Genomic DNA, 27,279 nt, shown 5'->3' with positions numbered 1-27,279 from the left:
AAGCCCGAGGGGCGCAGGAGCCGCCTTGCCATTCCGTACGGGAAAGGCGCTTGGAGGAGGACAAGGAGGAGCAGGAGGAGGAGGAAGAAGAGGCGGGCGGAGGAGGCCGCGCTCCGCCCCTGCCCTCAGGGCGGGCCGAGCAAACCGGGTCCCGGCGCCGCTCCCGCCCCTTCCTGCGGCCGCGATGTCGCTGCTCCGCGGGCCGTGGCCCCGCACCGCCGCCAGGAAGGGCCCCAGAAAGGCGACGGCGGCCAGGCGGGACTGGGACGTAAGTGCCCCCCGCTGCCGGGCGGCCTCCGCTGGGAAAAAGGCCCGGGAGCCTCCGTGCGCACGGCTGTGGGAGCCAGCTCCCTCCGAGGGGCTGTGCCGTGGAAAGCCCCGGGATGCCTGTGGGTTCGGGCGGGCAGACACCCCGTGTGCGACGGGGACACGGCCCCTGCGGTTCCCATGGCCTGGGGGGGTTCGGGCCTCCGCCTCTCCCGGAGAAGGAGCGCGCTCAGGTTTGCTGCAGGTCTCGTCTCTGGTGGCTGCCTGGCCGAGGGTGGGACGCTCTGCAGCGCCCTAAAAATGCACAGCAGTACGGTGTTAGGCCAGTTATACTGCAGTTTAAAAGTTGTTTGGTTTGTTTTTTTTTTAAATAAAACTTAAAGTTTGCTCTCAGTTACGACTTTTGACTTGTGTCCCTGGTTCCTGTTCGCAGAGTACCGTCCATGATTTGACAGTGCACCGTGCAACTCCTGAGGATATTGTAAGTTTAGTAGCAGTCACTGCTCTGGGTCTGTGGCAAGGACATTTAGCTGGTTGTTTGACATAAAAAGTGCTCACCGTGCTTACAGGGATATTTTCTGCCCATGTTTAATCTTTTTCAAGCTTCTGAACACGTTGGTTCTTTAATGCTATTTTTTGTTTGTTATATATCCCCAGATCTGGCTGTTGGTGGTTTTCAGTTTCTTGTTCCCACTGGGAAGCAGTAGCTGCAGTTTTTATTTCAATACATTGCATGCCATCATATAAAGCATGAAAATGTAAATACAGTGGAAAGTTCAGTGGATTAGTTGAAGATCCTGTCTCTGCTGGGAAGGGCTGAAAGATGTGCTTTATCTGAGGAGCCTCCCTAATTCTGAAAATACTCAATTTTTATTTAAACACTTTAACACAATTTCTTTATACTGACGGATCTGTTTATTGCAAAGAATTCACATACGTTGCAGGTACTATGCAGGTACACTGCACAATATACTTTTCACATACTCTGCAAAGTATGTGGGTTCTTTGCAATAAGCAGATCATGTGTATTTACACTTATTTAATTACATTGTATTTACATGTATTTAAATGTGTATTTACACTTTCTTGATAGTACTTATTACCAGTATGGAAGAGGCAGTACGAGCTATTATAAGTTTTGACAGGTTTATCAGGACAGATAGTCACAGTAGCAGATAAAGACTTGATTCTACAAGTGTTTGGCTTGATAGCTTCTAGAGACTTTAGCAAGCACCTCACGCATTTAATTTCTTTAATTATATGTAAACTATATTTTTTATGTATTATCTGATTGTCAGAAAAAGAGAGACACAATGTCTGGTGACTGACAATGTTAAATCAGGAAAATGCCTTATTATCCTTTTATGCATCTTACAGGTGCTAGTGTTTGGGTTTTGCCTCCATTCACAGCTGAGAAAACTCTTGCTGAGTCAGTGGTGTAGGACAGACAGAAATTGAGACTTTCCCCATTCACCTTTGGAGCTGCTTTAAATTTGGCCGGTACTGATGATACTTTACCCTTGTGTATGTTTAGGACGTTGTATTGGCACTTTTGTGAAGTTAACATAAATAATTTTCAGTGCCTGAATGATAAAATCAAAAAGAGCTTGTTAGCTTTGCCCTGCAAATTTTGCTTAAGATTGATCTTTGAAATGATTTCTTTTATGTTTCTGTAGCTTCGTCGCCGTGAAATACACAAATCAAAAAACAAAGCACTGGCACATCTGGAACTCCAGGAGAAAGCACTGAACAGAAAATGGAAGAAGCAAAAGCAACTGGGTGCAGATTCCTTGGAGAAAAGGAAATTAGCTCTGATGCGTGAGGTGAGAGCTCAATTTGCACTTGCAGCCTGCTGCAGGTGATCCGCAGCACTACTGGAAAACTGCTCCTGCACATGGAAGCTACAATTGCTCCTCTTGTTGGATAACTTGATTTCATATGTGATATGCTCTGTGTGCATGCAGTGATTGGAGTAGTCTGCCTGACAAACCAGCTGTTACATGGAATTGCACATTTGACCTAGGTTGCCTGGCTATGCCCTCTGTAATTCTGCATGCCTCTTTTCATCTGAACAGGAACTGTTTGCAGAGTTCAACTGCTGTAAAAAGTATGTGTATTGCCAGCTTGCCTTTTCTTCCTCATGTCTAGCATTTTTCCTTGATGCAAACATGAGCATTTCTCTATCAGGGAGGGACACTGCTTATTTAAACAGAGAAAGTGCAGTGTCAGGGAGGCTGAAAGGGTGAGGCAAGAAGTTGTTAAGGGAGGAAAATTGGCACAACAAAGATGGATGGGCTATGGCTGAGAAGCTTCTAATTGAAAAGAGCTTGTTCTCTCAGCATTCTAAAGCACTCTGACTATAAACATATTGAATTTGCTTTTGAGTATTGAACTGTAGCAGTAAACCTAAGCCTAATTAACAGAGAGAATAACTGTCACTAAAAAGTGGTGGTAGATCTCCTTTTTCACATGACAGGTTACTCCTTGCCATGTGTTATGAAAACTAATCTGAAAATTAGCTTTCAGACCACTGTACTCAAGCAGACTGAGATTTGTTCATGCTGGTAAAGAATGATGATGAACAATGTTCACTTAACAGTTAAAATAAACATGATCTAGTAGTTCTGTAAATATGCAGTGGACTAACCATCACAAACTTTGTTGTTTTGTCTTTTGTAATTTTTCAGAAGTCTCTTTCTGCTCTCTGAGAACATTCTAGTGTAGACAAATGGAAGTACTTAGAATTGAAGATCACTACCTAGTTTTCTATTTGACCCCTGTTTCTCTACAATCACAGTAGAATTTTTGTGTTGTGGGTATTTCACTAATCAAGCCTCAGACTTGGACTTTTGTTACTTTGGTGCTTTTCTGCCAAGCATATTTCAGCAGAGTATTCAAAAAACACTGTGATCCTCTACATGTCTTTCCCTAGAGCAGCCTAGTTTCAATAATACTTTCATGCCAAAATAAGTAATGTGTCACAAAAGGTAGATTAGAACATCTTTTCTAAGGTTTGACTGGGGTACCTGTTATGTAACTTAATTCTTCTTTTGCAGATGTGAGATTTGTGTTTAGGGAATAGTCTTCTGTATTTGTTGCTGTTTCTAATGAAAACTCACAAATCTCAATTCCTCCTGAGTGGTTTTTCCCTTTATAGTTAAGAGATTACTTCATTCAGTTTACTCTGTGTCTACTTCTGAATCAGTGAAAAGGAAGACAAAAGGAAATGATTCCAGGCAAGATGAAACCGATCTGGCTGTTGCTGTTTCAGTCACTAGTGTCTTCTTGTGTGTAAAGAAAAACAAAATAGATAGTATTACCATTTTCACCCCTCCCTAACTTAAATCTTGTTAATTGCCAGGTCCTGTTGTTCGGAGTAACTGTGGAGACCCTGTGTCTCCCAGCAGGGCCCAGCCACTGAGAATTGTTTCCTTGTCTGTTACCGGGGTGATCTTTTTCTTTTAGTGCCGTGAGAGTAACTTTCTAAGCCTCTTGAATCCTGCTCAACTGCAAAAGACTCGGAGACAAAAGCGAAGAAGGTGCTGCTATTAGTGTTGTTTCTCATGTAGTTGTGTGTTGAGCAGAAAGACATTACATAAGAGATACAAAATGGATAAGCAAAATTTTAATATTTTGGGGATTCGTCTACCTAAAAATCTAAAAGATAATGAGTTCACTCTGAAACTTAGGACTGTGAATGTGTGGGTACCACACTGATTGGTCCTGTAACAACTTATTTTTAAAATAACTTAATAATAATACAGTGTATTGCACCAAAGAGTAGAGATAAATGGATTATTGTAGTTGAGAGATTTTAGGATGAGTCCAGTTTATTTTGCTTTGATAACAATCTGAAACAGGAGGGAAGGTAATTTTTAATGAAATTTTAGATGATACTAACCTGGGACCAAGCACACTGCTCAGTGAATTTGTCCAGGACCTGTAAATGGGCCTAAAGGGGTTACAACATGATGTCACTTTTTCTTCTCATCACAAGCAAATGTGAGCTAATCTACCTTGGGAGCAATGCTATAAAAATGTTCATAGCATGTTCAGCAGGGGCGTAGAGCTTAGGAACCTGCTGATGCCGAAAAAGATCTAGTGAGGAGGATAAAAACTAATCAGGATAATTTTTGTCTGATTATACACATCACTCTAATTTTAATTACCTTCAGGAAATAAGCCATATAAACTTTTTTCCTTTTTTCATTTTTTTTTCCTTCTGCCAATCTGGTATAATAACTATCTAAAAACCTGCGTTGTTTTGATGTTAGGTGGCTAAATGGAAAGACTAGATTTAGTTTGTATCAGACATGAAAATTGAACAGTGGTCTGGAAAAGGAGAACTGTGAAATGCTTGAAAGATGAATATTCACTGATTTGCTAAATTATGAGAAGTCTAATTTACTGCAGTGTAATGCAAGCTCAAAAGACTAGAAAAACACAAACTCAGATATGTAGGGATAATTTGTGATATAACAAAGCATGTAATAAAATAGGGGGTTGGGTAGAAACAAGTGACATGCCATTGCCTAGAAGTTTTTGTATGAGATTAAATGTAAGCCAGCAAACTTACCAATGACATGGAAAAGAACTCGGTGGAGATAACAGCATACAGTACTGTAAAACCATTTCAAAACAGTTCCTTATGCCTGGAGGAGCAAAAATTGTCAGTTCTCAAATTTTGAGTAGGAGGGCATACATGAGCCTTTTCTGGGAGGTGTTCTAAAGTAGTCACAGTCTCTGCATCAATTTGATGAGCCATGATCGAGTGGAGGTCACTTACATATCTCCTCTCAGGAGTTTAAGAACTTCTCTCAGGTTGTGAGATATAATTTTACTAGTTTTCAATTTACAGCTTTTGAAGGAAGCCAGGAGTCAGAGAGCAGCTTTAAATTGTGTTCTACTCACAAAGCCCCATCCCCAGTGAGCTCCATTTGGCTCATGGTAGCTGGATGCCTCTTGATTTGCACTCCAAGATATCCTTGCTTAGGAGGCACATCTTGTGTTGGACTTCAAAGAGAGACTTTGGGAGAGAGAATTTGAATGCAGAAGCTGTATCTTCTGGAGGTTCCCAAAATGTCTTCTGGTGCCAGATGTAGACAGTTGTGTTTACCTCTGCTGGAACTTTGGTGGTATGTGGCTTAAGTTTTAGGTAGGATTTTCAGGAGGAAAGACTGAGTGAAACAAGTCTGCTTGAATTGGTTTGAATCTCATCAAATAGTACATGTTTTGGGTGTCAGATGTAGGTAAGTGTTCTGTGACTTAACATTGAGATCAAATGATTTGAGGATTTTTTTTTTAATTGCTAGATATGTCTTTGTTTTGATGAGCATGTCATAAATAGTCAGCTTCTTGTGTCAGGCTGGGAGGAGGAGAGGGACTGAAAGGATATGTTCCAAAAAGTCAGTGCTGATGGGGGCCTAAGAAGTAATATCTGTTAGATTTTTTCAGAAAAACAGTATGAATTCTGGTTACTCAGAATGAAGTATGGTGTTCTGATCTATCTTATTTAGGATCTAATTGCACAATACTAACTTTGCAAATGTTCTCTTGTTGGCTGTTCTCTTAGTAACTGTTTTCAGGAACAATACCAGGAAAAAAAAAAAAGAATCAGTCTGCTCAGTATAAAGTTTCTTTATACACTGTAATTTCAGATACTGTCTGATCAGTACCATTTGCAAGATGTATGGGAGCAATCTGGTCAGGTTATGGCTGTGGCAAAAGACTTGCTTGGGGATGCTCCTCGCACTCGAACAGGTAGAACATCTCATCTGTATGTGGTAGCACATGTAAGATTATCTCCTTGCTTCTCATGAGCAGCCTTGCTTTGCAAAGCATCCTTTTTAACTGCTTGAATCTCATTGTCTAACACAGCATGATTGATCCTGTTCATGTTGGGTGAAACACAGGTGAGGCTATCACCTCCCATATCAGGGGACCATCACTGATGGCTGGGTGTTCCTGTATTGATCCACTGTGGAATTTCACATCATCTACTCTGAAACACCTGATGCTCATCATTTCACAGCCAAGCTACTGGCCTGTGCAGAGCAGCAGTCTGAGCTGCTACAATAGTTCTGATTCTCATTGCTGCATGGGCTGACTCTTTGCTCTTGGATATGGTTGAAGATTGATCAGCAATTCCTGAATGAGGCTTTTCCTTTTCTTAATTTGGCTTATGGATCCTTGCACTGCTGGAAGGCAGGATTTGCTGTCTATATATGAAATCTTAAACTTGGGGGGTTTTCCCTGTAGCCTGTCACTCTTTTGTTCCTGCTTTGATCCTGCAGGCTGCTTCTGCAGAAGTGTATTTGTGCAGGTGGGAAGGACAAAACCTGAGTATGTGGCCCAGTGTATTAAATTAACCCTGTGGTTGGTCTTTGGTTGTTGTTTAAAGTGACATCCCTGTGATCCTATTTATGGGAAGTGCAGGAGCTTGATTTTCAGTACAAAGTGCTGCAACATAAGTAACAGACCAAGCCCCCTGTTGTTTAATTTCTATAGGATTTCCTAATGTAACAATGGCTCCTAACTGTGACCTAGAATCATCTCAAGGACCCATTGTAAAAAAAAGTCATCCTCCCAGTCAGCTTTCCATCCTTACTGAATCTGTCATGGATTCCCAGGTAATGTATATTTAGTTCCATGCATGCATGTCCTGTGGCTTTTTTGTTTGCACAAAATAAGACCATTCAAAGATAAGAGTTTCCAAATCTTTGTTGATAACATTCATAAAAGACAGGGTTAAACAGAGGTGAGTTTCTTTTGTGAGACTCTGAGAATTGTGATTTTTTTTGATTTAACCCTCAGATATGAGAAACAAACATCATTATGTCCTGTGGAAGTTGTCTCACCCTCCCTTTTAAATTCTGGAATTCTCAGGAAGAGTGCAGTGTGATTACAGTCTAAGAGAAGAACTTCTCTGTCACTTTACTAATTGCTACATTTCAGAATATGTCTCTGATTTACCAATTATGTCTGCATATATGGGGACACAGCCATTTGTATCCCTGTTCACTCCACAACCCTGATGGCTCCTACAAGTTTAACTTCTAATATTTTGCATTATTTTACATTTATTCAGATTTGTTGTAAACAATTTTTAAATTGTTTAAAATTTAATTGAGTTTGCCTTTGTGCTGTGTTTTCTTTTAATAACGTGTTGTACCAGGAATGCTTACAGGGATTTGAGAACAAGCATATGATGCTCCCAGAAAACTTCCCTCTGATGAAGACCAAACAGGCTGTTGGGAGCAAAAGTGATGGTGTCATATTCCTGTGGTTCTCTACTCCCGTTTCCTACTATCTTGCAGAAATATCTGTAATTTGAGTTGTGCTACTTCTCTGTTAGGTATTTTGGTGTGGCGTTTGTTTTTCAGTTTATTTAATATGAGGAGTGAACTGCATCACCTTTGTAAGCTGTGTCACTGGATGCATGCTGCAGGATAAGATGAAATTTTTAAAAGAAATATGTGCTGCTTGTCTGCCAAGCCTCTGTGAGTTGTTAGGAACTAGGAAATCACAGTCAAAGGCTATCTGGTGAAACCTACCCAGAAGTTCAGAACCCTGATAGTTTGAGGAACCCTAATTCCAAATTTGGTTGCATTTAGCTATCAATGTAGTATATAGTATTTTGTTCTGGTTGCATTTTACACAGACTAAAAATGTAATTTTGTTGGTCTCATTATGAGGTTGTTTAGCTTGTACTGTCAAATGACTGAAATTTTAAAAATGCTATAGATTCAGGTTGCTTTTCCATATTTTGCCTGCTGTATCTCTGTTTTTGTACAGCCCTAACAGCTTTTATTTTGTCTTCTAGTTTGCATGGGTTTTCATATTTAATATAAATCATACAAAGAAAAGATTGCTTATTAGTCACTTGCTCTGTTATTTTCAGAGATAATTGTCAGTATCATTATTTCTTAGGTACTGAAGTCTCCTAGACCTTCCTGGAAAGGGTTGTGGGTTTGGGGTTTTTTCTGCATGGTATTTTAAGTTTTGAAGGGGAAGACTAAAACAAATGCTTTTGAGTTTTTTTTCTTGAAACAATTCCATAAAATTGGTCTCTAATGTGCTCTAAATTCTGTTTTGTTTTCTTTGTTGTCCCCTGAAAAGGCTTTTAATGAGGAAGAGGAGGAAGCATTATCAGAAGATGGACATCATGATGTTTTGGGTTTCAAATCTACCATCAATTCTCACAGGTCAGTACAAATACATCAATTTAAGTTTCCACCTGCTTCACACTGGGAACAGGTGAAATTAAAAAGAGTGTTGAATTGGTTTAGTAAAATTAGTTCGTCTGTTTCCCTTTGCCCTCCTTTCATGATCTCAGAATTCCAGGGAAAGGCCTTGCTGTAACATTGAGACTGGGAATGAAAGTGAGATGGGAACTCACCTGAGCAATTGCAGATAATTTTAGGATCTCTGTCAAGACAGATAATTTGTGCCATTGTCCTGTTACAATTCACTGTTATTCTTGTTCTGAATGTAGGCTGCTTCAGTTATTGAGAGAAGAAAATTCCTCGGTGAATTCTCAGTTGTGGGTTGAAAAGGATATGAGAAAAAAACCCTTATCACAGGAATCAAATGTGCCTTGGACTCCAACAGCTGTTTCTCCTTCATTGGATCAGTCAGGTGGGATTTGCCAAATCACAGCAAGGTTGTTGGGCTGTTCATAGGATCCTTTTAGGGGGTGAGAGACAAATGTATGCTAATTTGGCTCAGATGTATTTCCAGACTAAAAAGCCAGCTCTTGTCATAAAATTACTCTAGAACATGTTACTATTAAGAACCTGTCTGAAATATTTCTCATTTGCTTTTTTTTGGTTGGTTTTGTGTTTAAATCAGCCCTCAATGCTACCAGTGTAATCAAGAGAACCCATTCAAGACTTCGGCATGAGGATGAAGACGAGTCTGTAGACTCCAGTGACACTGTGAGACAAGTGCTGAACCCAAACTCAAGGAAACAAAAGCAAATTGCAGCAAAGAGTTTAGTACTTTTAAAAATAAAATACCCTTTTGCCAAGGTCATTAATGTTGTAAGGGAATGTGGGTTGAAAGGGATCTTTGGAAGTCATTGCAGGGCTAATAACAAAGTTTGATGATGGGGTCCTTGAGTCTTGAGCATATCTAAGGCTGGATGTTCCACAGCTCCTTGTCTAGTGTATTTCCCTGGAGTTCTGCACATTCATTGGCAAAGCCAAGTCCACAGGAATCTGGGAACCATAAAAATGACCCTTTGATGCTGCCCATTACTGTGCTGGCTGTGGACTTCTCTGTAGGACTTTTCTAGTTCTCATCCAGCTTTGTGTTCTGTGCTGCACAGATTAAGGATGCATTTCAGTCCCCATATTCTACACATTTGTATGAAGGGACTGACATCAGTTACAAGCTGTAACATGAAAGGAGAGTTGCTTACTGAGTATGGGAAAGCAGCTGATGTTTTTCATTAGCAAACTATTTCCATGCATTTAACTGGAAAGGAGAAAAGTACAAGCAGGTGTATCCAAGATAAAAGCACCAAACAGTTGTGCTTGAGAGGTACTACTGTGGCAGCAAAAATGTGTTTTTTGAGGATCTGAAAACAGCTGAAATGACTGGGGGACATTCTTTGATGGTCTGTTTCATCTTATCGCAAGAGAGGGCATTTCCTTTGATTTACTTCAATAAATAGTGCAATTTCATTGGTATTGCAGAGATCTCTGTACAAGCTGAAAATCCAGTGACCCTTTTTTCCTTGCCCTTCAGTGAAAAGAAAGCAAGCTGCACAGAACTCTGCAAGACAGAAGAGAGATGATTCTCCAGCTAATTTAATCCAGACTGACCTTCAGAGGGACAACAAACCCAGCCTAGGTGTTCTCAACCACATGATCCAGGAGGTAGAGCATGAACTGGAGGAATATGAGCGATGTACAGGTCGTGAGGTCCAGAAGAAAGAGAAGAGTGAGGGTCTGTCTGGGTTTACTCTGTCACTGGTGAACGCTCTCTGTCGTTTGATGCGCTACCTCAGAGAGGTGAGAGGCTTGGAACTGCTCCTGGAGAGTGGATGAAGGAGGGTGTAAAGCTGTTTTACAGATGTGAACTTTGGTCTTTTCTGGATTCTAGTCATGTGACACTGAACTCTGATTATCATTGCTCATTATTACTAGGTTTGCATGCAGTTAGGAGTTAAAACTTCTCGTTTGTGGGGAACTGATCTGTTAGGAATTGGTATCCCTAGTGCAAATGGAGCAGTTGACTGCAGTGAAAATCTGTGTCTAAGAGCAGAAAATACCAACTGAAATAACTTTAAATTTGTTATTTACATATACTGAGTGTTGTAGCAAGGTAATAACTACAGCATTGTTTACAAATTCATTTTCTTCCTTTGCCTCCCAAAGGTGATGCTGTTGTCACCAGAGCAGTAGACCCAAATCCCCTATTTTCCTTGAGGAATTCTTTAGTCCTCTTTTACTCTCCATAACAGAAACTTTACCTTAAGCAAGAATGACCTGAAGTATTCACTGTAGCAGTGCACAGCTGGGAATTAATGGAATTCTATAAAGACCACCTGTGTGCCACATAAAAGCTTTTTTAAAAAAGAAAAGGGGGCAAAAAAGTGTGTTCTAGCTCATCTGTATCCCAGAGCTATCAAGAGGCAGCAGTGCCTCACAGATTCATTTGGGCTACGTGACCATTAAAACCAGATTGTGATAGTTTGGTGCTCTTAATAGATGCAGCAGAGTATATTATCTAAATGCTAATGCTCTATTTCATAGCAAAGGTAATAGATCGCTAATGAATATGGAACTGTCTTATTTTGGTTCCTTTTCAGAGTGTATAATAATTGAAATGGGGAAGCCCATCTTATTTTAAAATTCTGGTTTTTTCTTACCAGATGTATAAAAACTTAATCTTTTTACTACTCTGTATTTAATTTGTAAGGAAGAATTTACTTTGATTAAGTCCTGGAAGCAAATAATAAATAATCCAAGAGTGAAAAGCAACTGCCATCAGAAGATGGACTTCAGCTGAGAAAGTCTTATGTTTTAAAACAAGTTAATAATGCTCGGTCTTTGTTAAAATTTTAATACTAAAGCAGGGAATTAAATTTGGTTCTTTTGCAGTTACAAGGAAGGATCTTAGAATTTCAGTGGAATGAAATGTTTTTTCTGTTTATTAGAAATACATCAATTTAATAGCATCCAATTTGTGTTTTATTGTAGTTTGAGTTTCTTTAATTTTTCTACAGAAATGAGTTATTCCTGAGCCTCAGATTTCTTCCAAAGCTACTCCCATAATTTTTCTTGTGTTACCATTCCATCCTTTCAGAAGTTGATTACTGCTTGCAGAATTGTCTGCCACACTCATAAATTTACTACCTAAATTCTTAAGTAGCGATATGAAGAACTCACTCAAGCTGCATAATGTGGTTAATTGTATTCAGGCTTGCTTGAGATAGATACTGCATTCATAATCTAAAGTGACTTTTCTCCTTTTCAGGGAGATTTAATTACAATTAGAATTTGAGAATTTGCTGGGAAGAAGCCCAGCTTGTCTTGAGTGTTTCATAAAACCTGGTCCCTGTGATGCCAGACATAAATCAAGCACCATCTGTCTTGCCTAGCCAGCAGTTAGCGGAATTCCAATGCCTGAATTATAACTGGCAGTGCTTTTTAAGAGAATTACTTTGCAGGGGGTATTTAGAAAGCCCCTGATTTTAATTTTAGTCAGTTAGACAGTCAGTCTTCATGAGGTTTGAAGCTTTTAGAGAGATTCTCTTTCTCTCCTTCCAGTTTTGCTGCAGAAAATCAGGATTGCAATAAAGCATGTTGCCTTATTTATTCTCAAAATTGTATCTAAAAAGTAGGAAGGGAAACTTGAATTCAGGAATCTTCCATGAAAGTGTTTTTAATTAAGCGATTAACAAGCCAACACCTATAAGAAGGAAGTAGTGAAAACAGAAGAGGCTAGAGAAAAGGAGGAAAAGAAACTTCTGAAATGTTTGAAATACCATATGAAATTCTTAAAGGGAAATGGATAAATCTGACTTGGTTTCTAAACTAGGTTTTAGATCACCTTCCAAATGTTAGAATTAATCATTCCCTCCTCGCCCCCATTCTGGTGAGAAAGCTGGTTTTTTGCCAGGCCCACATGATAAAAAGTTTGGACCTATTCCCCGATTCTCCCTATCTGCAGCATGTTGTGGTGCAGTGTTAAAGCTCAAGTGTTTAGGGCCACACCTGGCAGTGGGCTGGGATGAAAACACTTCTTTCAGACCTAAATCCTGCCTGGGCATAGGAATGGATGTTAACCCTGATGTTTTCCCTATGCGTAAGTGTAAGACAGAACTGCTTGGAAGCTTTTTCATCCAAGACTAGGTTTGTGCCCTGTAGGATTAGTAGATACAGTAGCTCATCCAGATGATCTAAGGCATCAGAAGCTTCATCACTGCTACCAAGGCAGAAGTGCTTCTTTTGTGCTGTCTAATTTCTGACAAGAGAGGACCAGGTACAGTTTTTTAGATCCATTTTTTGAGCCAGCATGCTTCACTTGGATCAATACAAAAAACCCTGTTCCTTCTAGCTGGAAGGGAAACAGAAAATGGATAGTTTGCCTCTCATATACATAAAGGATATACATCTGCCTGTCTCTGTCAATTTTTTCTCCCTCTTTAGACTGAAATGCAGCTGCATGAGAAAGAGATGAAGAGGCAGCAGCAGGAAGAGTTGTTGAATGAACACAGAGAACTGATTGATGCTCTGACTGCTGAAGTTCTTCAAGTAAGGGAAGAAAACATCACTATGCAGGTACTGAGTCCCCCTTGCGTCTTACCCATCAGGATTTTGTATCGGTGATTGATGGAGAGACGGGAAGACTGATTCATGATCAGAATTTGATTTTACTGAGGTTTTCCAAGTCTTATATACCATTTCAGTGAGGTTAATAATTTCTACTACAATAATTAGGTTAGAAGGTCATACAAGCAACTCATGCATTATACAATATCTTTATCATGGAGGGTTGATTGAATCTTTTCTCTTAAGCAGGTTTTAATCCCATCTTCTCATAAGCTCAAAGTTCTGTTTGTCCTTGCCACGGCATTCTAGTCACCAGACTAGTTATGCTAATTAAGTCTGTCTTGCTCTCAGACTTAGGTATTCCCACATTTTGTGTTAGAATTCTGAGTTCTGTTCCAAGAATGGGCTGAGATGCATTGTCTCGTGTTCTGGAGATTTTAACAATAAACAGAAAGAAAATGATAAAATTGAATGAGGAGCCTGAGAATTACAGTGGCAGATATGAGTATGAAATGTTTGGAAAGCCATTGGTTAATCTTTATTTAACTTCAAAGCATGAGAATGTGCTGGTTCTGTGAAACTGGGCTTTACTTTTTCCATCTAAAAGTTTAGACATCTTCCTTCACGCTTCTATACTGTTAGTATTACTGGAGCAAGGAGTAAATGTGATACTACATTTTCTTTTTTTTACTTTTCAGCAGAGGTGGATTTGATCAGTGTCTACATTTGGGAACGGTCCAATTAAGAAACTTTAGAGAGGAAGTGATGTCATGAGTAAGAAAAGGCAAACTAAATTATTTATAAATAAGAAACACGGAGACAATAATATTTAATCCTCACTGGAATCCTACAGAATCACGCACTACTATTGAGACTAAATTTTTTTCAGGACTGTGTGTATATAATTTTCTAATTTATGTTTGTAGGACACAATCTTCTGTAATTCTGTGTATGGATCTTTTTCCTCCTTTAGAAGAAGCTTCAGCAATACATGACAGTAACAGATCAGAAGCTGATGTGTCTCACAGAAGCATTTAAAGGCCTCCCTTTGGTAGAACCTGAAAGAGAGCAAAGTCCTAAACATTTTGGAATTGCAAGCAAAGGTCCAGAAGACAGCCAAGGTGTGTACAATGAATGTGTGAGGGATGAAAGAGGAGCTGTTAGTTTATCCCTGTAGTGGAAAATCTGGTATTTAATAGATGTCTGCTTGCACAAGTACCTCTTGCATGAGCATGAATGTCACTCCTGTAAATTCACACGCTGTGGGTTCTGCTGTAAACACAAAGGAGGAGAGAGTAGCTTTCCTCCATGAAGATGGCTTCCCAAGTCAGTTTCATTCTGAGAGTCCTAAAAACTCCCCAGAAACCAAAGGAAATCAAACCCAACACAATCAGGATCTCAGCTTCCTGTTGCTGAGCAGCCTGACAGTCAGAGATCCGCTCTTCCATGAGACACTGGAGGTCGCTGCTGGCCCAAACAGGAGCAGCTGAGGCCGGGAACCAGCCAGTCAGAGAGGTCTGCACTTGTGTCTGTGACTCCGGGTGAGAGGGGGGTGACCAGCTGAATGATGCGTGACATGGAGCCAGGCTAAGCTGAGCCAGCAGATTGGTGGCCAAACTAACAAACATGATTCACTTTGGGCTGTTAACCACCTTTCACCGCTGAGTTTTCTCCCAGCTGTCTTTCCTGCTCAGTTGTTTAAATGCATTGGTTTTGCTCTCAAAGTCAGTAACTTCTTGTGAATAGTTACTTGTATTCCATAGTTAAATGTTGGTTTTGTAAATCTTTCTGTAGCTAATTTCTTCCTGGAAGAATTTTCTTCTTAGGAAGAAGCCACATACCAGATTTCTTTTTTTTTTTTTTTTTTTTTTTTTTTTTTTTTGTGATTGACACAGGCTTTGTAAAAGCAAACAAAAGGAACTAACCTCCCCCCAAATATAAAATCCAAACAGTCAGAAAAGCACCCCTCAAAAAACCCGCAACCTAACACCCAAATATTCACATTCAAAAATTCTGCATCAGTAGAATTTTCAGATCTTCTTTTCTTAATTAAATAGAGAAGAATAAGTTGTGGGTTTTTTACTGAAGAAATGTCTTATTTGAATTAAATGATAGTAAGATCAGCAGAGATCATAAAAAAAACCACCTTGAATTGTTTTCTACACCTTTGTTACCATCAAATTCATAATATGGGGCACTAGGACAAGTGCATAAGTCTGATTTTCTCAAGAGAATGTTACTGAATCCAGTTAAAATACCTGTTCGAGTCACATATCTGTAAGTCTTGTGCATGAGCTACAAACAGATCTTGTACTACTGTCCTGAAACTGTGAGGCTATGTATAAGAGTTTTTCTTGCTCTTATGGCCAGTAAAGATTTACAATTTGCTTGAGTGAAAGAGTTTTGCACCTGGGCATCAGAAGAAGGGTAGGAGTGTGTGTGGAACATACTCTACTCTGTCTTTTCAGATATTTGAACATAAAGAGTTGTATTGATCTTTTTTCCTGCATTGCTATTTCACTACAAGTAATTTTTGTTCCTTTATTTGTTTGTTTGTTTTGTTCATTTGTTTAACTTGTATCCTGGCTTTGTCTCTTTCTTTAGAAAAACCTGATTTGACCTACTCTGAGCCCAGGACTGATGCAGGCAATAGGGAAAATAGGCTGAAATTCCCACAGGAAGAACTTCCTTTCACATTTCAGCCAGGTGCCTCAGGTGATATGAGACCTGGTAGAAGCTTTCCAGCTCACATCTTCCAGCCAGCTGTGCTGTTGTCCCCACCACAGCAAAAGAGCAGTCAGGAATTGTCCTCCCTCCAGAATGGTGAGATCTCTCTGACGGCAGTAGATCTAGGAGTATGTGTTTTGTGTTATTGTTTCAATCTCACACTATCTCTGAAGATGTATTTTCCATGGAAAATTTTTATCTATATGCCTAGACATACTGGCCTACAGCTGGAATATCCTACTGCTGCATCCAGATAGGCATTTCCTTTGTCATTATGCCTGTTGCTAGACAGCATTTACACCTCCTGTTTTCCATCTCCTGGCAGCAGTCCTGTCAGTGGCAATCCAGACTGACATTTTTATCCTGTACTCATTTTGCTTATCGTATCTGTGTGACTGCTGAAGCTGTCGATGACCTCCAGCACGTCATTTCAGACTTCCATCTGCTGATGGTGTGATTCAGCCTCCATCACCTTTAATAGTGGGACCACTGAAGCCTGGAACTCCTCTGTTTCTGCAGTGCATGTTGCAGACACACCAGGATGTCTGTAGGCTGCGTGATCCTGCTTTGAGCCAGACTTCCCAGCAAAGAGGCTTTTGGAAGCTGGAGGAGCCAGGTTCCCATTGGGTTTCATTTAATACACAGGAAATGCTTGAGGAAATTTAGGTGAAATTATGTGGTTCCAGATAACCAGATAGCTCAGTCTTGTCTCAGTGTCCATAGGCTTTATGATTTTTTTAGGTTGGTAGCTCAATTCTTGTTCATGGAAGGGAGAAAGTTCATCAGGTGATCAGGGAAGATGTTTCTCATTTATTCATACTGAGGTGAGCAGAAGGAAGCACTCTGTGACTCTAAAACTGTGCTATTTCTGGCTGCAATTGTCACTGTAAGCACATACATCCCACTGGACATGCCAGAGCCCTGGATAACACCCTTGAGAGGCAGATAATTACATACATGGCCAGATTGATGGATCCTGACAAGGAGAGTACAGGAGTAGTATTGTGAGTTAGCTCATTTTTCTTCCCTTCTCGCTGTGTTGTTTTGCAAGCATTTTCCAAGTCAGAAAAGTCCTTTTGATTTTTAAGGAGTATGCTGAGCAATTGGAAGTTTATATCTAGTTCAGCCACTTGGTGGGCAGCTGTGAGAAGGTACATAAACAATCTGGAAGAAATGAGCTAAAGGTCTTGTTCTGCAAAGAGCAGTGTCTGGTTTCAGTCCCATGGAGAACTGTCAGATGTCTTCTGTCATTTGAAACAACGCCAAACTGTATTCCAGGATTTCTCTGAAATGTATTGTTACTCTCTTAAGACTGATGCTAAATGGCCCAACAAATGTTAAACTTAATGAATGTTTCTTTATCCTCAAAGATTCATAAAACACACTTGAGTATAAATTTTAAAGTGTTCATCTCTGTTCAAGAGGCAAAAACTGAAGCTTGCGAAGGAATGGGCTATTTGGTGTATGAAGCATAGAAAATCTGGTTTTGGTCACAAAAGTCAAGTTGGACGTAGCACATAGCAGCAGACAGTGCTGTAACTGTAGTCATGTGTCTGTGGTGTGTTATCTCTTTGCTGATGGTGACCACAAAAAAATACCTGACTATTTTTGTTGGCCACAGTGCTTCCTCTTTAGGGGCAAAGTAGTTAGTTTATTATCATGCCAAATGTCTTGTATTTCTTTTAGCATCCTAAAAGTTTTGTTAATAACCCAATATAAATATCAGAACTGAACAAAAACTTAGTTAATCAGGTAAAGTATCTGAATTTTGGAAAATGTAGGACTAACAAAGATACAGTATTTGATCTGTTAGCTAAGAAATCTAGAACAATTTATCTTCTTAGTGACTTCTCTGTGAATTTCTAATTAAATAATTTAAATGTAAGACTGTTTGCAATAGGAAATACTCACCTGATGAGTTCTTTCAGCAGGATATTGCATAGAGTGGTTTCGATCAGTACCATAGCACCATTCTGGCCAGATGTTACAATTCAAACTCCTGCTTGATTATCAGTAACCTATGCAACAAAGTCACTGTTAGTTTCCTCTGTGAGGATCACGTGTCACTGTCCTTAACTGTTCCTTTATTTGGTGTTTGTAGTGTTTGCAGCCATTTCTCAGTCTACTGAAAGAGAGCCATGCAAGGAGAGGAGCTTTCCTTCCTCCCTGAGGACACAGGGCACAACTGAGGAAAACTGCCCCATCTCTCGAAGGCAACTAATTCTTCCTGCAGACAAAGACTTGGCGAGTTCCCATGAGAAAATCAATCTGTCCTGCCCAGGTGACACTGGAAAAAACAGCACAGTTGAAGAGTTCCTTCGAAGTGGTGATCTGCTGGGACAGATAGCTGAGCTCACACGGCAGAATGCTCTAATGAAAGCTCAACTGAGCAAATTCAGAGGTGTCCCTGGAGACAAAAGTGATTGTCTACATCAGCCAGACCTGACACAAAATGCACATCCTAGTCCAGACTCTTCACAAGGACAGGTCAGAATTTAACAGAAGAGGAGGGCTGGATTTCCTTTCTGCTGATCTGCTTTCCCATAGTTTCCTGGTGCTTTTTTGTCTTTCATGTTGTCAGCTACCATTTGTTCACTTGGAAATTTGTGATTTTCTTTATTCCATAAGCAGATCAGCAGTAATTTCTCATATTGGGCCTGTGTTGTATATGGGTTCTGAAGAGTGTGCAGCACATTTGTAAGGTTATGCTACAAAAGAGGTGGTATTGCAATGTGATCCAGGCTCTTGTAGTTGGATACTATTAGCAATGAAAGCACTGCACCAGGCCACAGCTTCTTGCCAAGCTTGTAAAATGCATATTTAAAGCCATGCCATACATCCCTTCTGCTATTCAGACCCAAAAACACATGAGATTCAAGTTACTGCAAGTACACCTTTTGCAAATGTTTGATCATAATGTATGTGCTTGTTGGATGTGTTTATCAGTCCTCTTCTATGAAAATCCCAAAGATTTTGGGAAAGAGACACCTTGAAGGTTTTCAGCTTAAGTGGAAAAAAATTAACATGCAACTAAGCAGTTACTCAGTGGGATCCCAGTGAGTGAAGTTAACATCATGAAAACATCCCTGCCCTTGCTCTTGTCTTTTCGTCTATCAGTGGCTGATTGACTGTTAAATTAAGGATCCTGAAGATTTTTAATTTCTTCATTTAAATGTAGGCTGAGAGTGTTGTCACTTTCCACACTGGGTTATGTTGTTTAATATTTAGTCATTTGGTTGTACAAGGTGATGCAAACTCTTAGTAAGTGTTGTTTTTGTGGTAGCAATTAGCGAGGGAGGGGGAGAGATCAAAGCAATGAAAACTTGGCTTAAGGATGAGTTCCAGAACACTTCTGCTAGAAACCTGCTTTTGTTTCCCCACACCGTCCTGAATATGTGTCTCTCTGGTTAGGTATATTCTTAATTGCAGTTAATTGTTGAGTGTTTTTGTTTGGTTTGGTTTGGGGTGGGTTTTTTGGTGGTTTTTTGGTTATTGTTGTTGGGGGGGTTTTTTGTTTGTTTTGGGGGGTGGTTGGGATTTTTTTTTCTTAAATTACATGGACAACAGTTGTATTTTTCCTACTTGAGGAAAGACCAATATGGAACACTGTAATATTTAATCAATTGAAGACTTTAGATACAGGGCAGTTAAAAGGCCAAAATCAAATTTTTCACAGAAGTGCTACATACTTATATTCACGTTCAGTTTGTAAACTAAATGCATAGAAGTACTTGAAATATATTGTCTGCCCTCCTTGAGGGTGAAAATTGTAAATGTTTCACTGGAAGTAATTATCCCATTATCCAAGTAGAGTCATGTCATGGTATCAAAGAGCTTGGAGGAAAGAATAGCAGAGCTGAACCGCCAGAGTACAGAGGCACGGGATAAACTGTTGCAGTTGATAGACCAGCAGAAATCAGCTGCTGCTGACGTGGGCCTTCCAATGCTGTCTTCTGTTCCAAATCCATCCCTGAATTACACTGGTAAGTACCCAGCTTCAAGAGAAACAATAACTAGTTAAGACAGTGTTTTTCTCCTTTGGAGAGTCCTTATCTTACTGGATCGGTGGTTGTGGTTAGCAGTACACTTGCTGTTAATGACTTTGTGGTACAGACACTTCTTACTTCTGAGAGCTAAAAAATGTATTAGCTAAACCTCTGCTAAAGTTTTCTTCATAGTAATTAGTCTGCTGCAAGAACTGAGCTTCATATTAAACCTGTTCTTTGCTATGTTCTTGTCTGAAGAACAGATGCTACATTTGGACATTAGTAGGAACTTCTTCAAAGGGAAGGGTTGTCAAGCACTGGAATGGACTGTACAGGGAGGTGGTGGAGTCACCATCCCTGGAGGTGCTTGAGGAAAGACTGGGTGTGACACACAATGCCTTGGTCTGTTTGACAAAGTGATGTTCAGAGGTTGGAGTCCATGATCTCAGATGTCTTTTTCAACTTAATTGATTCTGTGATAGTCACTGGTGGGCAGCACTGGATTTTTTAATCAGTCCTCTGTTGTGCAGAATCTTGAGTGAAAAAGAATAAAGTATTTACATCAGACTTCTAAAACTCATGGCAGAGTGGTCATCCTATTCTCAGCCACATTTTCATTTTTGTCTTTTGGATAGTTTTTCCATCAGACTGTCATGCTCAGTTACTGCCTGTGCTAATAAAAAGGAATAACTGCAGCTTCCAGTCATGTAAAGATTGGAATAGCTTAGGGAATATACTCGCTGGTTCAAGATTCACAGATTAGATGCCATATGTAACTATAAAAAAAATTACTTTGCAGGAGGTCAGGGCTGCTTTATCTTTTCATGGAGTCATTGTCATTACAAGCAGAAATGCATGTGGCCATATAATGTGCTCTGTCTGGGACACCTGTCCTTTCCCCTTGTGAAACCACAGAGGGTGTATAAAGGGGGAAGGACTTGGGAGGAGGGAGCAGTGTGTGGGTATTTGCATGCAGGTGCCTATGTGTGACTCATGGGTGGGGTCATAACATTTTCAGTGCTTGTTTGGCTGTTTAATGTTAATTCAGCATGGTAAGTAAAACCTTAAAGGAACAAAGGTGAGAGATCAGAGGTCCCTAAGTCTCTTGGGGAATTGGCAAAAACCACAGAAAATTTAACTATGGAAGAACCATTTATATATCTGAGCATTGTCTGTAGTTGCTCTGAGTCTCTGCTTTCATTTTCAGTTATTTTCAGAAAGTGGGTGTGAGCTTGATGCTTAACCTGATTTCTGGTCTGTATATCTGCAATTGGGAAGAGGTTGTGATGCCTCTGAAAAAAATGGTAAGACAGAATGAATGTTGTGCAATGTTGCTGTGTTCTCATCAGAATCAAGCAATTATTTATTGCCTAGAAAATGCAAGGAGGACAGCTGAAGTGTCTGTTCCTGTGGCAGTGGCTGTGGACAGCTCCAAGGATGACAGTGTTCCCCATGCCAGTATGACCAATATAAGAAGGTAAAAGTTCACCCTTTACTATTTACATACTGCACCCATGCAGCAGAAATTGAACACAATGGAGAAATTGCCATGTGTTCTTTTGGCTTTGTGGATTTTCCCTTACTTTCTCATATTAAACTCTGCAAGTGGGACAAAGGTCTAATGGCTTTTTTATTACTTCCTTTGCTTGTTTTTAAAGTATCTGTAATCTGACACAAGACAGATGATGTGTTGTTGAAGACTGCTGATGAGAGGTCCTAACACAGGATCAGAGATAATATTCTACTACTCACTTCCATTTTTCACTTTTTCAAACTTATTTTGAATATTCCCAGGTCTGTAGGAGACTCCGGCAAACCTTGTTCATCTTTAAGTGCCACATCAGAAAGTGCCAAATTAACTTCTGTCAGCCAAAGACCAAAGGTGAGACTGAAATATCTTCAGCCAGAAAATTTTAATGTCACAAAAGGGAAAAGGTAATAATAAGATAGATAAAGGAAGGAGAGCTCTGTCCTGTTTTAAGTATCCCCAGGCTATTATTAATCGATTTGTGACAGGCTGGATTACAGACAACTTGTAACAAGAGACCTGAGAACTAGTGACATTCATTATTTTCTGCCACAGAGTTGTTTATCAGCAAGCAACCCTTTTCTCCTGTGGCATCTCTGTGTGTTAGAACTGGAAACCTTTGGAAGACTTTCCCTGGTGGCTGCAAAGAATCTCAAGCCATGATTATGATGTACCAGTAGAGTCACAGTCAAGAGGCAAGCAAGCTCTTAACTTGCTGTTGCATGTCAGTTGCTGAAGGATTAATAAATCCAAATGTCAAGAGGAAGCCCCAGTCTAGATTTCTGACTCCTGATGTGCCGAGAAATGGATAGCCTGCAGTGAGATGCTTTCACAGGGAACTCTGCAGTGGTGCAGTCTAATAAACCAGTCGTAAGAGCTGTTTATAGTCTTGAAAGCAACCGTAAGGACATACTAATAATCTATTTCCTGGTGTTCAAAATAAGCTAATTAAGAACTGATAAAAAGGACAGAGTTAGGGCCCAGGACTTCCTATCCTGACAGCAAACTGTACATCCCTAGGAGCAGAATTTGAAATTTTTAATGTAGATGTGGCTTGAAATAGGTGGTGTGACTCCCTGCATGGTGCCAATGACAGACAACAGCCCTAACAGATGAGTCTATGGGAAAATTACTGTATATTGATCTCAATCTTTCTTCTTTTACAGGTAGAAAAGCAAAAAGAAGAAGGATGGTTTGCATTGTCAATGCACGTTATGTAAAGGAAGCTGACCTCAAGTCCTGTATTTTTTAATTATTTTTTAATTAACTACAAATAAATCACAATCTCTACAGATGTACAGTTTAACTCTGAAGTGTATTCATGTCAGTGCCATTAGTATGGAAAGGTCCATGTGCTTATTGTATTTGTGCCCTACAGAACACTCTAGGAAGCCCTGGGTATGAGTTTCTGAGCTGGGCACACTGCTGTGACCTTACACCTTATCACCAAAAAAACCACCTTCGTTAGGTGGAAACTCAGGCTGCTGGAGCTTTGCAAGTGAGCACCTTGATACCTCTGTTAGGTACACTGAAGGCACGAGGTTTTAGATCTTGCCTGTGAAACTTTCTGGAGCATTGATTTGCACAGGATACGGGAATAAAATTTCAGGAAGAACTGAGATGAGGGAAGGGACCTGCATTAAAAGGGAACCTGGAGATTAGGAAGCCAGTCTGTTTCTGGTGGACAAGGCTCTACATCAGAAAGAATTTTTTCCTTCTGTGGTTTACAGTTGCTCCCCAAAGTTGTGTTTTCTGTGCAGTTAACATGTTAGAGATTGCATCTGGAGGATTGTTTTTCAAAAATCTCATTTAATATTTTTACAGTAAATATGTAGTGACTATTTGAAGTTGCAGTCAAAATTTTTATTTGCTATGTACCAAAGTATGTGCTCTTTGATAGAACAGAAAACTGATACGTATAATTGTATTAAGCTGGTTTGCTGTGTTTATGTAATCTAATGACAGTGATTCTTAGATTGGTTTTATTTGACTTTTTAAAGTAGTCATTATTTTACTAGTAATGATTACCTATAAAATTTGAAAGTGAGGAAATGCTTTGTTATCTGTTGCTTATCTTGTAGTAAACCTTGCCAAAAACATTTATGATGGAGAGCTAAAAAATGAAAATAATTTGCAATTTCCCACCACCTCTGCCACAGCCTGTGACTTCCTGCTGTTCAGCTGGGGTCATGCAGTGTTCCATGGCTAGAAATGAGCTGCCCCTTGGATGTCACAGAACTGTGTTTGCTGGAATGCTGAAGGTTAGTAAAGCTCAAGGCAGTGTCTGAGAAACTGCTAGTGCAGGGAGTTTTATGGGGCGATTGGGTTTTTTTTGTCTGTTCTAGACCAAGAAACAAACTGCAGCTGTTGCTGGAATTCAACTCACCAACTCAAACTTTGCTGCCTGATAAGCAGGCTGGCCTCTACCTGTCTGTCTGAAACAAAATGCAGACTCTCATTAGATTGGCATCTGCTCCTGCAGGGAGCTAGTCTTCCTGCACACCTGCTGCAGGCAATAGACTTTGTATTTCTTTTTGTGTACATATATGCATAAAAGTATGTTTGGTCAGGCCCTATACTGACCACAAGTGTCATTAAGTGAATTCCCTGCTCTAGCTGCTCTGCAGCAAGGCCAGGTTTTTGTTCCTAGCTGTCTCTCAGTGAAATGCCCTACTGTAATATCCTCCTGTCTAATCATCCTAGCAGTGAATGGAAAGAAAAAAAAACCATCTCCATTTGTCTTCTCAGCATCAGTGTTAAGTGGGGACAACACCAAGCCTGACAGAGTTCAAGAAGTGATTGGACAATACTCTCACATATGTGGTTTGGTTCTTAGGGCTACCCTGTGCAAGAATTCAGTGATCCTGGTGGGTCCCTTCCAACTCCAAGTATTCAATGATTCTATGATCTTTTGCATGTAGAAACTTAGAGTCTTTCAGATCACTTCCTTCTCTCAAATATGGCTGGAAGGAAGCTAAAAAAGATTAATGGCCTGACATCACAAAGAACTTACTTGTTAGAAGAGCCTCCTTGGAAAAAATGCACTTTCACCTTCCCTTCAGAAAAAGCAGGCAGGATTCAGGAGAGATTAAAAAGAATATATATAGCAGCAGAAAGCTCAAAGTGGCAGCAGGTGGCTGGAAAGCTGCAGGGAGGGAGGAGGGGAAAGCAGGAATGTCTGTTAGAAGCCACTGCAAGGGCAAGTCTGCACAAAGCCTGTGTCACTGGGAGGTCTGCCTGCAGCTGCTTTGGTCTTCAAAGAGCTGCTGCCAGCGGAAAGGGATAATGCTTGACCAATTAAAACTCTCTGTTTCCTGTTGCAAATCTGGAGGATAAGAGAGATCCCCACATCTTTTTTGCTGCTTTCTTTCTGTTTCATGTGTTACTGCATTTCCATGCCTTATCCACTTCCTCTTTGTTATTTCAGGGTTAAGCCAAGCCCCCTGTGTGTTGACTGTGCACCTTCCATTAGTCAGGGAGTGGCAGAGGTTTAGGCTGTGTGCTGCTTGGCTGCCTTCCTCCATCACCTCTCCCAGGTCACACTGCAGTGGCTGAAGTCCTGCAGGAGCACAAGTTTGATGTGTGACAGCAGCAGCTCACAGAAATGTACTTTGGAGTCCAGCATGAAAATGAAGATGCATGGGCTTATGTTAAGTGAGGTAACTTGAGATCCAGTTTTGTTTTGTCTTCAAAGCTCAACACAAGCCTGAAGAGAAAAAGCTATTGTCAGATTTAAAAGAGGCAGTGTATATGTGCAAAGGGAGATGAAGCGTTTCTCTGAAGAGAGTTCCCCTAGGAATGCTTTGTAGAAAATCTGTGGGAAATCCCAGGACCGAAGTCCTCTCTCTGTCCCAAGTGGTGTTCCCAAGCAGGAGATCAGTGTTGTCCTGCTGCAGCTGTCACATTCCCCCATGTGCCATCAGCTTGCAGAAGTTTTGTCATGTGACACTTGGGCTCGGGGCAATTTACTTGTGTGTGTTTGAGGCCCAGCACAAGTAAAACTTAAGTGGCACCTCCTTTTAAAAAATCCACGGTTTTAAACTAAAAAAGGAGAGATTTAGGTTAGATGTTGGGAAGAAATTCTTTACTCAGAGTGTGGTAAGTCCGTGGGCATGAGGCTGGATGCAGAATGTGAGGGCTGGGGATTGACACCAGCCTCTGTGCCTTACAGAAATGCTCCTCTCACCAGTCAAATGCCTCATAATTTCAAATGCATCTTTAGCTGAATGATACTAAATGAATGAGGGAGAGATTCTGCCTAAATTGGGAGATGTTTGCAAATCCTTTGTTGGATTTACTGAAGGAAGTTAATGCAAAGGGGAAGAGCTGTCAGCTGGGTAGTTGGAAACTGTGGAAACAAGTACTCCCAGACCAAGCCTGGCAGCTGTGCCATGTTCAGAGAAGTCTCTGAAACACAGTAGCTCCCAGGGCTGACAGCAAAAATTCACAGCAAAACTGGACTTACTGGTCAACAGGAGAGAAGTCAATAGTATGTTCTACTTGTCTTTTGTTTGTAAATTCCCCAAATAACTTATTTTCCATACTCCTCTGGCTGCCATTAAGTTAAGCTCTGGCACTTAGACAAATTCTTGGGTTTCTGTCAACAAGTCATTGTGGACTTTTTTGCAGTCCTGTTCACTACTGACCTCCATTTCACCACTTTTTCAGTTTGTTTCTTATGGCAGGATATCCAGAAACAACTCCCTGAAATTATCAGAGTAAATAGGGACAGGAAAGCATGAGGCATCCAGTTCAAAATCTAATAAATGGGCTATACCCACACTGCTCACAGAGTCTAGGAAGGAAATTATGCTTTAAAGATTATTTCTGAACATGCTATAAAAAGTTTTACCAATACTCCTTCAGAAAAATATAAACGGGAAAGCAGCATAAAACTTTCCCCAGAAGAGGCTAATTAGGAGATACAACACAAATATTTGTCAGAAGTCCTTAACGGGAAGGGAGAAGGAAACAAATCTTCCATATCTCAGTGTAATGATCTAGTGCTTAATAATAGGAAATGAGAAGCAGATAAACAGGAAAAAAGAGGAAGGATCTGGCAGTGAAAGTAAGGTGAGGAAAGAACAGATCACCCAGGGCAACTACTCTGGGAGGCTCTGATAGACATCATTAACAATAGGGGCAGGAAAACAAGTTTAAAGAGGACTTAATTTCAAGTGAATCTTGGAACAAATGAGAATAATTAGCCATCCATCAACTCTTGCGGCAAAAGGAAAACATTGGCTTAATTTTAATGGCATTTTCATTGCTTCATTTATGTTCTATGTTCACTATGCTCCTTTATTGCCCTTCAGTGTATATAAATTAATACACTGTTTTTTCACCCATAAATTTGGATCAGTTAGCAAGCTGAATAATCCAAGACAGGAGAGGGTCTCTCTCACTTCTTGCAGTGCTTTGCAGACCAATGTGCTTAACTGAAGATATTCACAGAGCTCCAGTTTACATGTCCACAATTTAGGATGTAGAGGCACAGGGCCTTCCTCCACTGACTGACAGTACTCAAGAAAACAATATTAGAGGGAAAGTAACCAACGTGAATAATGAGTTTGTACTAATGCAGTTCCCATTTTGTGGATCACTGAGTTAATGGTTGGTTTGTTTGTGGTTTTTTGGTTGTTTTGGGGGTGTTGTTGTTGTTGGGGGTTTGTTGTTGTTGTGTTTGTTTGTTTTTTCCTGCATTTCTGCTTTTCCTTTATTTCCCGAATTCTCACAGGGCTCCCTCGATGATTCTCTCCAGCCCATTTCACTACAACTTCCTCTAGTCATCCCGAGAGTGCTCCCGATTTGTGCTGGTAACTCATAAATACATTACTCAGCAGCGATCTGTGCTCCAACCTGATCAGTGGCAGGGCAGGTGATCAGATCAGCTGGGTTGGATCCTCAGATTTCCTCTGCCACTGCCAGTCATGGCTTATTCCACCATCTCTGCAGTGATGGAAGATTCTGCTGTTCTCTAAGTAGTTCA

At 40.3% G+C, this 27,279-nt stretch overlaps 1 protein-coding gene across 4 annotated transcripts; it reads left to right on the top strand.

The window, feature by feature from the left end:
* Positions 1-120: 120 nt before the first annotated feature.
* SPICE1 (spindle and centriole associated protein 1) lies at positions 121-22,584 on the top strand. Of its 4 annotated transcripts, XM_066341028.1 has the most exons (17): positions 121-268; positions 701-748; positions 1,944-2,090; positions 5,925-6,027; positions 6,775-6,896; positions 8,386-8,471; positions 8,762-8,904; positions 9,118-9,258; positions 10,018-10,283; positions 12,927-13,058; positions 14,023-14,170; positions 15,654-15,872; positions 17,878-18,263; positions 19,588-19,759; positions 21,137-21,239; positions 21,557-21,644; positions 22,457-22,584. In XM_066341028.1, exons 1-17 carry the CDS (start codon positions 185-187, stop codon positions 22,508-22,510), a joined length of 2,442 nt encoding a protein of 813 aa, XP_066197125.1. In that variant the 5' UTR covers positions 121-184; the 3' UTR covers positions 22,511-22,584. The 4 variants fall into 4 exon arrangements, with proteins under 4 accessions (XP_066197125.1, XP_066197122.1, XP_066197123.1 ...); XM_066341025.1 differs by lacking the exon at positions 9,118-9,258 and having other exon boundaries at positions 135-268; XM_066341026.1 differs by lacking the exons at positions 5,925-6,027; positions 6,775-6,896 and having other exon boundaries at positions 136-268.
* The last annotated feature ends 4,695 nt before the right edge of the window (positions 22,585-27,279 follow it).

This window comes from Sylvia atricapilla, chromosome 2 (assembly GCF_009819655.1).
Source record: "Sylvia atricapilla isolate bSylAtr1 chromosome 2, bSylAtr1.pri, whole genome shotgun sequence".
Classification (NCBI taxonomy): Eukaryota; Metazoa; Chordata; class Aves; order Passeriformes; family Sylviidae; genus Sylvia; species Sylvia atricapilla.
This window is presented reverse-complemented; position numbering and strand designations above follow the sequence as displayed.

Coding starts and splice junctions, on each gene's coding strand:
- SPICE1 (XM_066341028.1), top strand. CDS start 185: ATGTCGCTGCTCCGCGGGCCGTGGCCCCGCACCGCCGCCAGGAAGGGC. Junction 269..700: donor CGGCCAGGCGGGACTGGGAC/GTAAGTGCCCCC, acceptor TCCTGTTCGCAG/AGTACCGTCCATGATTTGAC. Junction 21,645..22,456: donor CTGTCAGCCAAAGACCAAAG/GTGAGACTGAAA, acceptor CTTCTTTTACAG/GTAGAAAAGCAAAAAGAAGA.